The sequence below is a fragment of the Manis javanica genome, chromosome 11 (genome assembly GCF_040802235.1).
Source record: "Manis javanica isolate MJ-LG chromosome 11, MJ_LKY, whole genome shotgun sequence".
NCBI classification, from domain to species: domain Eukaryota; kingdom Metazoa; phylum Chordata; class Mammalia; order Pholidota; family Manidae; genus Manis; species Manis javanica.
The window spans coordinates 93390386-93405762 of NC_133166.1; the positions used below are offsets into that span (position 1 = coordinate 93390386).

At 36.3% G+C, this 15377-nt stretch overlaps 1 protein-coding gene across 8 annotated transcripts in view; it reads left to right on the plus strand.

Moving 5' to 3' along the window:
• Positions 1–15377, plus strand: part of HMCN1 (hemicentin 1) — a 416593-nt gene that overhangs the window by 170982 nt on the left and 230234 nt on the right. For 7 of the 8 annotated variants that reach the window (XR_012122845.1, XR_012122846.1, XM_073216906.1 and 4 more), the window contains 5 exons: positions 1423–1543; positions 2463–2726; positions 3980–4124; positions 7669–7790; positions 12204–12479. Coding sequence is in view for 6 of the 8 variants with exons in the window: in XM_073216906.1 (XP_073073007.1) it covers positions 1423–1543; positions 2463–2726; positions 3980–4124; positions 7669–7790; positions 12204–12479 (928 nt within the window). In the remaining 2 variants the exon portion in view is untranslated. Of the gene's footprint in view, positions 1–1422; positions 1544–2462; positions 2727–3979; positions 4125–7668; positions 7791–12203; positions 12480–15377 lie in introns of those variants that run through there. The other variant, XM_073216910.1, reaches the window with a different exon arrangement.

The following is a 15377-nucleotide window of genomic DNA, read 5'->3' on the forward strand; positions in this document are numbered from 1 at the left end:
TTCTACGTAAATGCCACTGTCAGGTACTCATTTTATTTTGAGACAGAATCTTGGTGATCAGTATAATAAAATAATGGTTCATAAGCCTTGGGTAGTTTTTGAAAGGTAGATTTCTAGACTCTAGGGATTCTGATTCAGGAAATCTGGGCTGGAGCTCATAGGTCTGCATTTTTAATAAACAACCCAAGTGATTTTTGTATAGGTGTAGATATAAGTGGTCCCTAGACCATATTTTGAGACATACTGATGTGGAGGCCAACTTTGACTTACCTTGCCCTTGGGAGACAATGTAGCCGTGTGGTAAAGACCCTCCAGCCTGACCTTTCATTAAAACCCTACCTGTGCAGTTAGGAACCCATGTGAACTTAGGACACTATTTAATGATGTTGCACCTTGCTCTCTTTATCTGCACAAAAGTGATGATGACAATATATATCTGGTAGGATTGGAATGAGAATTAAATAAGCCAAATGTATTGGAAGAGTCCGGGCATAGCGGACATGCCCAATAAATATTAGTGTTATTACTTCATCCTGTGGCCCTAATCCAAATAGTTTATTTTTTTATGCTCAGATGAGTCACTTCAGGGCTTAGTTATCATTCAGTGTTTATTCCAGCTGTCATCCCCTTTAAGAAGTTTGAGCTAAAATACAGGCTTGTCTATGCTCTTTTTATGTATTTTTATGGACCTTTTATATATTTCTATCATTGCATCCTATTAAAGATTTCTATTTCTCAGTCAGTCTCCCTCATCGGCCATGAGCTCTTGGAGGGTAAGAACCATATTTTATTCACATTTGTTTCTCAAGCCCTAAGTTCCTTGAGTAGGACCCTTTTGAGCTGAGGATACTAGTTGGCTGAAATCTGGATAATGGTCAGTTCTCATGCTTGTCTTGGCTATACCTTCTCTGAGGCAAGAAAAAGGAAATAATACACAGCATCAAACCTGGATGATTTATCAGAGAGGCTGACAAAATGGCCACTGAAGCTACCAAGGGCAAATACAACACAGAGTTAGCCAAATGACTGATCTTTAGAGAGTAGATTTAGTTACTCATTCATTTCATCATTATTTGCTGAATACCTGCCATGTGACTCCCAGTGGACAAAACAAAAATCCATGTCCTCGTGAAGCTTTTACAGATTTACTTCAGCTCCATTCACCAGCGACTAAATACTTACATATTTTTACCACTGGGCATGCAACATATTCATGAATGAACTCCGGAGCACTCCTCTGTGTGCTATAAACATGCACTTAAGATACAGAATTATTGTTCAGCTCAGAATACCCAGATCAGAGTCTCGGTTGTTGGACATCAATCCTAATTAATCTATGTAGTTTCCCATACTGGTTAGCGTTTAGTGTGACCAGAATCCTGGATCAGCTGCTCATGGGGTTTATCATTCAACATTTTTCAGACTTCCAGCAGCGGAAGGCACTCTGTTCGCATCACTGGCCTCAGTACTATTGATTTCCGAGCTGGTTTTTCCCAAAAGCCAACCCTGGACTTCAAAAATACAGTCAGCAGACCGGTGAAAGGTTTGTAAGTGCATATTACTTAAATCCGCGAGGTAGATCTCCCAGACTGTCTGCGATTTTATAATTTTGTAGTATTCAACAAAGTTGGGAAATGGCATCTTTAGACATGATTGCCCTCTTGGATTTAGTCAGTTTTTCTTAAAGTATAGTCCCAAGATGAGTGATATTGAAATCAACTCAGGGAGCGAGCTTGTCAAAAATTAAGATTCCTGGGCCCCACCCTCCATCTCCTGAATTAGAACCGCAGAAGGCAGGGCCCAGGAATATGCACTTTAATGAGCACTCTGATTGATTCCTGAAGTTAACTAAACTTTGGAAAGTACCTGGATCTTGAGACTTCTTACTAACATCTGTAAATTGCCCTTGTCAAGGTGAAAATGTGTATTGTGGGTATGCATATAGCTAAAACACTAAAGTACCGTGTATCAATATATTTAAAGATGAAATTATTTAAATTATTGAAGATTGTCTTCCTCTTATTTTATTCATATCTGATTATTGATAATTTTATAGGTAAAAGAAAGTTCAATCCTACTGTGACTCTTAAAATTTCTGTTTTTCTGGCTGTTGCTCATTTATTTTCATTCCTGACCTTCCTAGAAGGATATAAATACTGAATCTTTAAAAATATACATGTAGTCAGATATAACACAGTACTCACAATTCTAATATTTCTACATATTAAACATAGCTAAATACTTTTATAAAAATAATTACTTAGGATCTCCTAAGTTTCTCTGATCATGAATAAACTGTCCTTTATATGGAAAATATTCCATAATTAGGCCACAATTTGTAGGTCAGCCCATAGTACTCATCCTAAATGGTACTTGTTATCTATTATAACGCAAAAAGTTATTTGATATATAACCTCAATTGCATGTTCCTTATGAATAATAAGAGAATCTTTCTCTTATAGGAATACCTACCTATGTGCTGCTGAATACTTCTGGAATTTCCATCCCAGCTAAACTAGATCGTCTTGAACTTCTGAGCATCTCAGGCAGCTCTCTTAAGACCATTCCGGTTACTTATTACCCAGACCGCAAACCTTATGGCATATGGAATATTTCTGACTTTATACCACCAAGTGAAGCTTTCTTTATCAAAATAACAGGATATGATAAGGACAATTATCTCTTCCAGAGAGTATCAAGTGTTTCTTTCTCTAGTATCATCCCAGGTGAGACATTGTTTTATTCAACTCTGGGGTATTGATAGCTTAAGGGGATGATACAATCCTATGGGTAAAGAATGGACTACTATTAAGTAAAAAATAATATCCTCATATTATTACTGGGTTACCAAATCAATGGGAATTTGTACTTGATTAACACAATTTTTCTTAATCATAATAAGCACATTCAAACTTTCATGTTAAGTCTTGCTGATGGTGGGTCTGAAAATTTTGATTACTTCAATCAGTGTAAGAACTGGAATTGGAAAATTCTGCTGCTCTTACTCCCCCTAAAAATAGCCTGGCACATGTGTTTAATGTTTGATTAACTATCTAAATTGGCCAAGTCGGCTAAACGTTTATATACGATTGTCAGAAACCAACTACTTCATGAACAGCAGCTCATTGTAAGCAGCTCGTGATGATCCTGTCTTTGTTTGTTGAGTTGGTTAGTTCCTTAATAAGCTAGTTACTTATGTATTTTCTTTTATATAGAGATAAGATTGAAGATTAGGGATTATTTGGAGGTATGAAGTAGCATTTCAACTTGTCTATATTTGAACTGTCCCTCAAGCTGATGACTGAACACTGAAGAAAACTTTAAAACCATGGGCTGACAAATATATAGAAGGGTTGTGTCTAGTATTGTACTGTTGGATGGAGGGACAACAATTCATCGCTTATATATAAGGTTGTGATTTGGGAAATTCAGGAACAACTCTTTAGCTATTGTTGAATACTCATAGAATGGTGAGAGAAACATCAATCTCAATACTTCCTCACATACAATATTCGCAGTTAGTTGTCTTAGCCCCTAAATTGAATACCGCAAAATCTACTGGATTCCAAAAAATCAGTTTTTTCATTCTTTTTTGGAAAGCAATTACCCTGTGAATTCAATGCTAAGATATATGAATTCTTTTCATACATTTACATTTTTAAAATCAAAATGTGTTCCAAAATTGGTACTGTATCTTTGATTGGTAGTTTTTTTTTTTCTCTTGGAGGTACAAAAAATAATCCCATGTCTTAAAACCAGTGGAATCTTAGATTCAATGAATAGCTTAGTAAGGAGCATAAAGATAGCCATAAATTAATAAACTTGGAATAAATAAAGGTAATTAAAGATATTTTTAGTGATTGAGATGAATTAGAATCAGAGGATTTGCTGGAATAATTGAAGTATCAAGCTATTGAATGGTTTAACAGGAAATACTCAATATCATTGTGACCTTCTTGCCCGTGTCTTTTTTTCCTAGATGCTCCCAAAGTTACAATGCCCAGGCAAACCCCAGGATACTACCTGCAGCCAGGCCGAATTCCCTGCTCTGTGGAGAGTCTTTTACCCTTTACCTTGAGCTTTGTCAAAAATGGAGTTACACTTGGAGTAGACCAGTATTTAAAGTGTGTAAATATTTTTACTAGTACTAATATACAGCATTAAACATCAAAATACATATAGATTCCTAGATTAGTGGACCTTTTCATTGGAAATTCTCATTTATTTGTCCCACAGTCTTTGAATATAGCAGAGATCAAAACAGACACAGGTCTGCGCCTTCATGGAGTTTCTAGTATAGTGGAGGAAGACAGAAAACACATGAATGTTAATGTAATATATACTCGATTATATTGATAGTTGATTCAGATTTTACAGAATCTGAATTTTATGTAACTGGAGGGACCCCGGTGAAGACAAAGAGTACAAAGTTAGGACCCTTGGAAGGGTCCTTGCAAATGAGAGGCCCTGGACCTTAAGCTTTATTAGTTTCAGGATAAACATGTCTTTGAATCTGATTTAAAGTGTTATGATAAGTGAATCTGATAAATGCTATGGAAAAATGTGGAGCCAGTTGATTGGGACGAGTAATGTTGATAGGTGGGGTACATGTGGTTGTGGCCAAGCTGCAATTGTAAAATTCAGTGTAAAGGGCATTTGAGCAAGGACCTGAACATGGTTGAGAGCGATGGTTGTGCAAATATCCAGAGAAGAGCTTTCACACACCAGGAGCAGCAAGTGCAAATGCATGAAGGCTAGAGTGGACTTGGCACATGGGCAAGAAAAAGGCAGGAAGGAGGACAGGGTGGCTTGCAGTGCGGTGAGCCAGGAGGAGGGTTGAGAAGATAACAGCACAACGTGTGTGCTGCGGTGACAGGCTGAGCAGAAGCGTGTGTGGCCATTGCACAGAAGAACAATCCATGGGAATGGGCCAGGGGGCTCCCACTTTCCTTACAAGCAATGGTGGAATTTTTAGACAAATGTAACTAATCCAGTTATAAAAATAAACTATTCCTCAAAAACCAGAGGATGATTTCTGGAAAAAGTTTTTTTTTAACTTCAAATTAAACAAACTATATTTTGGAAAAAATGGTAGGAATTATTTTATGAAAGTTTTACACTATTAATTCATTATTAAATAAATCTCATAAGAAGTTAAATATTTGACAGTATTGCTTATATAATCTCTTTATGGAGGTCATTTTAATCAAAAGCAATAGCAAGCGTGTTCATTATAACTTAAGAAAAACTTCCAGTTTTTAAAGATTATATTACTTAAAGATTATATTTAAAGATTATATATATCTTGATGATTTATTTAGCTTCATGTTTAATAACCAGCACTTAACTGACCAGGATGTCAGATGACTGAAGCTATGTGTTTGACTGATGAAATCAAATGATTCCACTTCATGTTTAAAAAATAGCATTTTCCAAAGACACTTAAGATTCTTTATAAACATTAATTAATTAATTCTACACAGTTCTTGGGAGGTAAGCCACAAGAATTCTTTCTCTCATTTTTCCAGCTTTGTGGCCTAGAGATATGACATGCCTTGCTGACATATAATAAGCTCTTTGGATGTGAGAGGCTAAAGACAAAACTTTGCATGGTGATGAAGGACTGATACTCTAATCCTGATTCACTCACATGTCCCTGCCCTAGATTTCCCTATAGCTTGAAACAAGCAACTTCATATTTGTTATGTAGGTCACTCTGGTCGTTAGGGGGTGTAAGAGAGAATCATGTGGTTGGGTGTGTGAGGAGGATGAAGAGACACAAAATCTCAATCATAATACAAGTTGGTCATGGGGATGGAAGTGCAGCATAGAAAATAGAGTCAAAGGTTCTGTAGTAACCACACTAGTTGGGAAAGGATTTAATAATGTGTCTAACTGTTGAATCACTGTATTGTATCTTGAAACTAATAAATAGTGGCCAGCAGCTATACTTCAATAGGAAGAAAGAGAGAATTAGTTTGCATTAGCAGCAGGACACATTTCTATTTGACATGTTCTTCCTATTCCAAAGGCCATCCCTTTAAATCTTTCTATTGTGGCCATACAGTCTTAATGTCAGCTGAGAAAAGGGAATTATTTTCATGCAATATTTCATAAACAAGAGAGGAACAAGTATAACTGTAAGGAATGTTCTTTGAGAATATTCTTCTGTTATGTGCTTTTGAACATATTATTTATTCTTCATCCAGGATGTCAGCTTTGTAAAATGAGGGACTTGGGACTGGAAGAACTGTCACTTTCTGTTCTAAAATTCCTGTATGTCTCAGTATTTGATGAATCTTAGTATATGCTTGGCCCTGAAGTAGGCACTGCAGCAGACACAAAACACTATGTATTTCAGACTCCTACCTCCTGGAACTTACTAGTGCCTCCTATATAGTGACATTTATAAACTTGGGCTTAGCCTACTGCTCTTAAGCATTCAAGATACAGCTACGTGATCAGAACAATATAGAAAGACATACTCTGTTTTTCTCTGATTGTGACAATCAGGGCCACTGGCACCTGCTGCCTACACAGTTAAAAGGGAACTTTGGCTGGAGTGAATATTCTCAGTTACTAATGTACGTAGAACAATGACCTTGCCTATTTTCTTAATTTTCTGGCTACAGGAACCTGTGCCTTGACTTTCTCTTATAAACTCTAGGTTAGTGCTAAATATACATCAAGAGCTCAGTAAATTGTTTATTTGATGATGGGTATGGTTCGCATGGATGGTGAGAGATCTAGACTTTTTACTGTGAGGTATTACATCTTACATCTTACACCACTTTCAGACTTCCATGGAAGGTGTCTTGGCTCTGCAATGGACTTTTTAATCTCATCTGTATCTTAAATGTTTAAAAAGTCTATTAATAGCTATGGATGATTGCAAGAAAAATTTATGAAAATATTTATGATGTTTTAGTCATTTAAAAATAACAAGGTAATGCCTGTTTTTTAGATTATTGGAATCTTTCAAATAAGGATCAATTATCTATTACTTAGATGCTTCCAGAAAATGAGAAACAATTTGAATGGCATTAGAGGATAAGATATAAATATTTATTAAATGAATGAATATATAATATATATAGCAAGGGTTGTTTTTTATCTAATGCTAAGTTTGACCATAAACTGATCATTTTTTTTCTTTTCTCCTGTGTACACAGGTTGAAGCAGATATGGTATATAGCTTTATGTGGAGCTTATATATAAGAAAGTTAAAGAGAATATTTTTGGAAATCAAAAAGTCTATTTTCTACCTTCAAACTTATGAATTACCTTTTTAAATTGCTTTGGCTGAGAACCCCATGGAGCATGACCAAAAGCTAGAAATGATAGGAGAAGGAGAGAGGATTTAAGGGATGTTTCTCTATTAGCTCTTTATCTTATATTTTGACATAGCCAGAAGAGGTTTCCCTAAAGAATTTATAGTCTCCATAACTTGTTGTCTTTGTTCTGTCTTTTGCTCAGAGTAGAGAAGCTTAACTCTCTAATTAGAATATAGAGGACATGTAATTTTAAGCAATAAAGAACTTCACATGTTACTTTATTTTCTTCACACTGTTCTTTTGAATGAATACTGCAGAACAAATAGTGGAATCATTACTGTCAACTAGATCTTGTTTTATAGTAACTAAAAAGGCTTCTATTTTCTTACTCCAGAGAATCTGCCAGTGTGCACTGGGATATTGAAAAGGTCGTTTTGTCTGATGAAGGCTCCTATGAGTGCATCGCAGTCAGCAGTGCAGGGACTGGACGGGCACAGACATTCTTCGATGTGTCAGGTAATTACCACTAATTGCTCTGAGTTGCCTGAGTATTAATGCAGCTATGGGAATGGGACGTTGGCTAGTCCTGATTCCTCCACGTTTTAGCTGTGTGCCCCTCAGGGCCTTGGTTTCCCTAACTATGAAATGAGGATAAGGACGGTAACAGTCTCAATCTCACAAAAACACTGTGAAGATTAAACAAGATAGTATTTGTAAAGCACTTACAAGAGAGCCTGGTACACAGAGACACTTAATAGAGAGTAGCTATTATTTCATGGTTGTTAGCTATTATTTTATGGTTGTTATTGTTATTATTATTATCATAAGGTCTTAATATTTTCTGAAATGGCCATATAGCATTTTCCTTTGAGTAGATAAAATTTAAGAAAAAGGAGGGTTGTCTCCTGATAATAACAAAGTTAAACTTTCCCTTTGCCTCTCCCATATTCAAAATACATAAATCCATTTTATGAATGGATTCTGACATCTAAATTGAAGACAATAGTGAAAGTGATTATGTTCAAGAAACACAGGACCTCAGTGGTTACAGTATTGTTATTAAGGGCAGAAAATGCACAAATCATTTTGGATTTAGATAGTCTGTTTCCTGTGAATGAATGGGAGACAAGGCTTAGATTTATTTTTGTATTTTTTATTTTTAAAAATGTTTTTATTAAATTATTATTGATATACACTCTTATGAAGGTTTCACATGAAAAAACAATGTGGTTACTACATTTTACCATATTGTCAAGTTCCCAGCCGTACCCCAGTGCAGTCACTGTCCATCAGTGCAGCAAGATGCCACAGACTTGGATTCTTTTAGAAGTAAAATGTACGTTACTGAAAAAAAAATAATTTTTTCTTCTAATCTCCCAGAATTCTTAGGAAACAAACGAGACTACCAAAACTAATCAGCAGAATGTAAGCCACTTACTCAGCATATGTCTCGAATTTATTGGAAATTTTGTTTTGACTGAATTATTTCCTACCTGCCTTGTTGCCTATTGTTGCTGTGTGTTTAAAAGTAACCTTATTCTGACCTAAACGTGGCTGCTGAGTTTGTAATAATGTTTATTGATGTGCATTTTCTCAAGACAATTTAAGACAAAAGGAGCTTTGTGATTGTAAAACTGTTTAGAAGTCTAGGATTTATGTATGTTTATTGATATTTATTAAGTCCAAGCTGAACTTGAAAACAGAGGCAAGCAAGCATGTTCTTGCAGTAAATCACTTGTATCCTCTTATTCCTAGAAAAATAAAGTTTGTCTTCTGAAACAATTTAGTAAGTTGACGTACATCATAAACTATTTGTTTTTTCCATCTCCAGTAATTATGAAAAGCATTGGAAGTGTGTCAAGGTTCCTCAGCTTCTGGGAAAACAAACGCTTGAGCACTTGCGTTTTTTTCCCCAGCAATTGTAATTAAGAGAAAGACAACAGGGGAAGAGGTTTGAGTGAGTTGATTCAGACATCCTGCCTAAATAACGAAAAGCACCCGTAAAAATTTATGAACTGGTTGTTAGGAATTTGGCTCCCTGGTATCAGTAACTTCCGAATGCCCTTATTGTATTAGCTCATGCCAGTCAGGCAGTGGGATCTCTAGGGAATTGTACTGTGTGCCCAAGCCAACTTTGGAGAATTGTGTCCCACTCAGCCAAGCGTGAAAGTAGAGGCAGAGCCCCGATGGCCAGGGCAGTGACTGTAACAGCAGAAGTAACGCGCAAGTGCCCCTGTGGACTTGGAACAGTGGGCATTTCTTTCTGGGCTAACTGTTGCCTCAAACCTGACCCACTTCTGAATCTCTCCTAGCCTAGGCTGGGGTCCCAGCTCCACCGCCCTACTGGGACTTCTTCACAGCACACTGGGATCAGGTGTGAATTCACAGGACAGTCAGATCTTACAGTTTGGAAAGGAGTGTTAGGAAACAGGACATTGTGAGACAGGGATAATCTTGTGTCACTTGGACATTATTTTCCTTCATAAAATCAAAGGACTAGTGTTGCTGTGTGTTTAAAAGTAACCTTATTCTGACCTAAACGTGGCTGCTGAGTTTGTAATAATGTCTGTACTTGCTTTTAGTGTTGATGTGCATTTTCTTGAGATAATTTAAGACAAAAGAAGCTTTGTAATTGTAAAACTGTTTGAAGTCTAGGATTTATGTATATTTATTGATATTTATTAAGTCCAAGCTGAACTTGAAAATCAAAGGGCATCCAAGAACAGTTTACAGCAAACCCAATGTATTACCACAGCTTTTTCTGTGTTTTCGTCTAGCTGACATGTGGAAGGATATTTGGTTCATTTGAAATGTTGATTGTTGACTGTTTTAAATGAAAATTGGTGTTAAAAGCATTATACTTTTTTTATTGCCGATAAGCACATAGGAAGTGATAAAATGGCAGAAACATGAAAAACTCCTTTCAAATTATACTTGGTAATTTAGTTTAATACTATTATAGTTATATTAATTTTCTCCTCTGAGTTCCTTTATTAACATAGTGCCCATCCTCCAACACACACACACACACACACACACACACACACACACGCACACACAGAAATAAAATTCTGGATTTAAGTGAAATACTTAATAGAGAAAACTTGCCAAGGCCCTGTCAGTTGACAGGCAATCTAAAATTATAATTACAAAATACTCTTTTAGAACAGGATAAGACTTGGAAATAATTTTTTACCACCTCCTCATTTTATAGCTAAAGAAACTGAAGCCTACAGCAGGGAAGTAATCATTTATGGTCAGATGGGTGGGTAGCGAGTAGATTCCTGGCCTCCTGACCCTTGGTTCACTGATATTTACCGAATGTTCCAAGTCCTGTGCTTATCATTCTTCCTCTCTCAGTTTTGAGGTTCCAGCTCTGGTCCCCTGATCCCAGCCTCCATCATTCTTTTACTCAGGAAGGGCTGTCCCACAAACTCCCAGGACCAGACTACTGCTGGGAATCGGTTATCTTAGCCTCTTTTGTAAACCGTTGTAATTCTCCCTCATCTCCTCTAAGCCCACCAAATTTACTTATGCGCACATAAATATTTCAGCATGTACATATATTATCTCTAGTTATTTAGGCAGTGGTCATAGTGTATACCATTTTTTCAAATCTCATCTGTCTCATGTATTATTAGAAGTTGGCATTTTACTTATTTGAATCTATATTTTTAGAGGAAATAGTCTCTGAGGCAGAGTTCATATGCAAGAAGGTTATTGGGGTGTTTCTAGGGAAAAGGGGCTGAGGGAAGTGGAAGAAGTAAAACTGTGATGTGGTCACAACAGGGGCTCCAGCTGATCCCGCAGGAATTCAGGAGCTGGGATGGCCCTGAATTGAGGCGAGAGAAGCTGTCATGGGATGTGGGCTCCTCTGGAAAAGGAGCCTAACCCTGAGCTTATGGGCCCCCTTGGTGATGAGCCTTAGGTAGCCAACAAGCATAGCAATCAGGAAACTGGCACCTTGGTCCAGAAGGGGGATCTGGGCCTGCACTCAGCATCCCCTACACGCCCATAATATGGCATTTTTCATTTTCTAAAAATCTCATAAAATACCTAGTGTGGTTGAAGTTTGCTTAATAAAAAACAACAACAAAAAAAGAAAACCATATAAACATTGTGTGATCTTCACAAAGATTTTGATAGAGTCGGACCACATGCATACAAATAATCAATTCCAGGTCTTTGGTGGTCTATACCACCTCGTATGTTAGAGCCATTAGAGCCTCAGCACTAGAAAGGGTCTTTAAGATGACCTAATTTAATCATCTCATTTTTCAGAGAGGGAAAGAAATACTGTGAGTAAATCAGCTTTTCTAAGATAAAAGAACAAGTCAGGGATAGAATAGGTAGCTTAAGGGCCTGATGCAGCAAATAAAGGCATAGGCTGCTCAGTTTAAGTTTGAATATCACAAAAGAATGTCCCAAGTATTTCATGAGCCATACTTAACAAACATTTTTTGATGTTTATCTAAAATTCAAATCTACCAGAGCATCCTGTACTTTCTGTCAAGCCTAGCCCAACTCTAGTCAGAACTTCCTAACTTGGTTATGTACTCTGTATTTCCACTTGATTCGCTAGCTATTTTCATAAGAAATTTTTTAAAAACATAGCAGTCTGATAAAAACTTAAAATAAAAAATAAAACTATGTTTAGTTTTTAACAATTTAAAATAGCCTATACTTCTCTAAAAATGTTTGGAAAACAAGGATAAATATAAGGGTAGTTTTGGAAAATACACACATTTCTCTTTCTCAGAAAGAACCAATCCTGTTTTGGGATACTGCTTCCAGGGGTCATTCTAGGCTTCTGATATGCATCTTTCCAAAAAGATATTCAGAACACACTCATTAAAACTTTAGACCGCCTCTATACGTGAGCGAGATGACCTTTAGGTCTCTTGATCTGCATCTTTTCATTCCACACAGAGCCTCCTCCAGTCATCCAAGTGCCTAATAATGTTACAGTCGCTCCTGGAGGAAGGGCAGTTCTGATGTGTCTCGTCGTCAGTGCGGTGGATTACAATCTAACCTGGCAGAAGAATGACAGAGATGTCAGGCTGGCAGACCCAGCAAGAATGAGGGTCTTGGCTAACCTGGCGTTGGAGCTCAGGAATGTGAGGTCCAGCGATGCCGGAGAGTATCACTGTGTGGCTTCCAGCGAGGGAGGATCTGCAGCTGCTTCGGTTTTCCTCACAGTGCAAGGTAGGAGCTTACGGTAACCTGCGATGTGTATCACCCTTCTGTCTTCCTCCTTTGATCTCTCTTTCCTTAAGTTGGCTATCTTGAGAGGGGCAGTATCCACCCAGACAATTACAGTTTTGAATGATAAAATGCTTATGGATCTTTAGCAGTCTAAAGCTCATTAACCAAAAATGGAAAGTAAAATGCCATTGATGAATAGGTAACTTTAAAACACAACTAATCCTGGCAGTTGAAAGTTTTATTTTAAGAGAATATGAATAGAAATTGTCCCTGGATGATTTAATAGTCTTAAATACTCCAGTCTATCATGTGGATTTTTAAAATTCTAATTGTTTTAATAATTGGTTAAAAATTTAACCAATTTGAATGCTGTGTTATTTATATATATAGTTAACATTTCTATTTTTTAAATTAAGGTGTGTTTCTCCTCTTGGTGGGACTTTATTGAAACTTTAGCAGAATTGTTTTGCCTTATTTATCTTACATACAAGAATGCTTATTGAAAATAAAGTAATGGTAAACCAATCATGAATTACGCCTACATAGACTAAATGTTCAGATAACTTAAAGACGTGTATTAACAATGTGGTTTAATGGCTACTAAGTATATATGTATTATTCACGACCATCAAATGAAGATCACAAACTGTTCCAAAGTATCTTTTCTTTTTTCTTTTTCATTTTATATGTGGTGTGCTTCTTTTCTTTTTTTATTTAAAGTATCTTTTTCAGTAGAATTATATTTGGTTTCTGAATGTCTGCACACCAGCTGGGACTCCTAATGTAAAGAGCAAGCCACATTTGGCAGTTTTACTCTGTTAAGCTGAAAGATTCAGTTGCTGCCTCAGCAGAATATTTCATTTCACATGCTTGTTGTAGGAGACTTACTGCATCAGCATTGTGTCTGGCTGTTTGGTTATAGTATTAGCAACAACTTTATAACATGCCTGAAGTAACCCTCTCAGATGATATTTTAACAAGGTGATCTAAGAGAATGACCATTGAGTTTCAAGGCTAGCTCTTAGACTGTTATTAATGGTGGAACAGTGAAACTACTCTGAGCATTAACAAAGTAGTTGACATCTGATTCTAGTTTTCTCCCTGGTAGCTGAGATATGTTCTGCAATCTGAATGTGTGTCTTTCGTTAGTGGATTTGATGAAACCTCTAGGGAAGCACTGATTTTGCACATGGTTCACTACATTTCCACAAGGTAAACTGCCTATACTTTGAGTCAATCCAAGTAGTCACTTGAGTTACTAGAATTTTGGAACTGTTTTTACCAAACTGATTGTTTCAGGTAGAATCAATGCTAATGGGCTTCTGAGATTTGATCTTGGTTCTTTCCCTGAAGTCCCTTTGAATGGGATTATTGTAAAAAATCAGAGCTTTCCTTGGTTCCCCAATTTAACTTTTTAGTCCATTAGCATTTTGTCGATTAGATCAGTGATTCTCAAACTCTCATGGAAGAAGAATTATCCAAGGAGCTTATTTTTTAAAAAGTAGATTTCTAACTTCATTTCCAGATATTCTAATTCTGTAGACCTGGTGTAGGGCCTGAGAATCAAAATTTATAGCAGATGCTCAAGTGAGTTCATGGACAACATTTTCTAAAACCAGTATTTGAGTCTATTGAATGAACTCTGATCTAGACATGGATATCTTTAAAGGGAGCCCTTGACGCACTTCTTTCTGGTAAAATACAGTCATTATTATCCAGTGATTTATGTCAGTGCTGAGGTAAGATGGTGTACGATATATAAAACATAAATACAAAAAAAATATTACATGACCACTAGTTGGTCTGTATAATGGTGTCAATCTATTTAGAGGCATTATTTTATGACCTGTCTGTTGGTCTTGAGTTTGAGGGACCGATTTTCATGAAAAAAGATGTTTTAAAAATCTAACAAAACATGTTTGAGAATTGATGACACTATTGGATAAAAAAGGACCATTTAGGAGTAATATTCTTGCTCATTTGGGAATCAGGAGCTTAATTCACAGCCTCCTTTATGCTGATATGCCTCCACAGATATGTTCGGAAACTATTTGTATCTGGAATACTTCAAGGAATTAAACATCTTTCACACATTTTTGGTAGTAGTTTTGAAAAATATAGTCAGCAAAAAATTTCTGATTTAAGGTAGCATATGTATAGCCACTGTAACCTTTCTTCATCAAACAAAAAAACATTTATGAAGACCTCAAAAGACAAAACTGAAAAATACCAAAATCCAATAGCAGTTAACAGCAGCAAAAATTTGGGGAGGAATTTTATATATATTATATATAGAGATTTTTGTTTATATAAATATGTCTATAATATATATATATATATATATATATATATATATATATATATATATATAATATATATATTACCTTTATATTTTAAGGTCAGTGTAATGAAAATCTCAGTTAGTGGTCCATGTTTTTTATGTTCACATGAAGGCAGGGAGGATCTATGTTGTCCCTCTGTTTCAAAGTTTGCTCCAAAAAGAAAATGTTACACTTTGGGAAGCCAGAATGCTTTCTCCTTCTACCCATTAATAGCTATAGCCATCCAGTTAGACAAACAGTAGGACAAGAAGCAGATAACGTGGTCCCAGGTAGAAAATTGTAACCTTAAGATGTTTCTTACCAAATGAAAATATTTTCAAGCAAGAGAAACATTGACAGGGATGTCAGTTAGGAATCTTAGAGACAAATGGTAGCAGAGGAGAGCATCTTATCTCAGTGCAAAGAACGTCATAGATGAGAACAGGGCAAGGAGACACACGTACCTCAGACTCACTCAGCCATAGAGCTGCAAGGGGGTTCATCTAGAAGTAAACAGAGAATAAAAACAGGTCCATCCAAATACTTTATTGACAGACATTGATTTGGATAGCTGTCA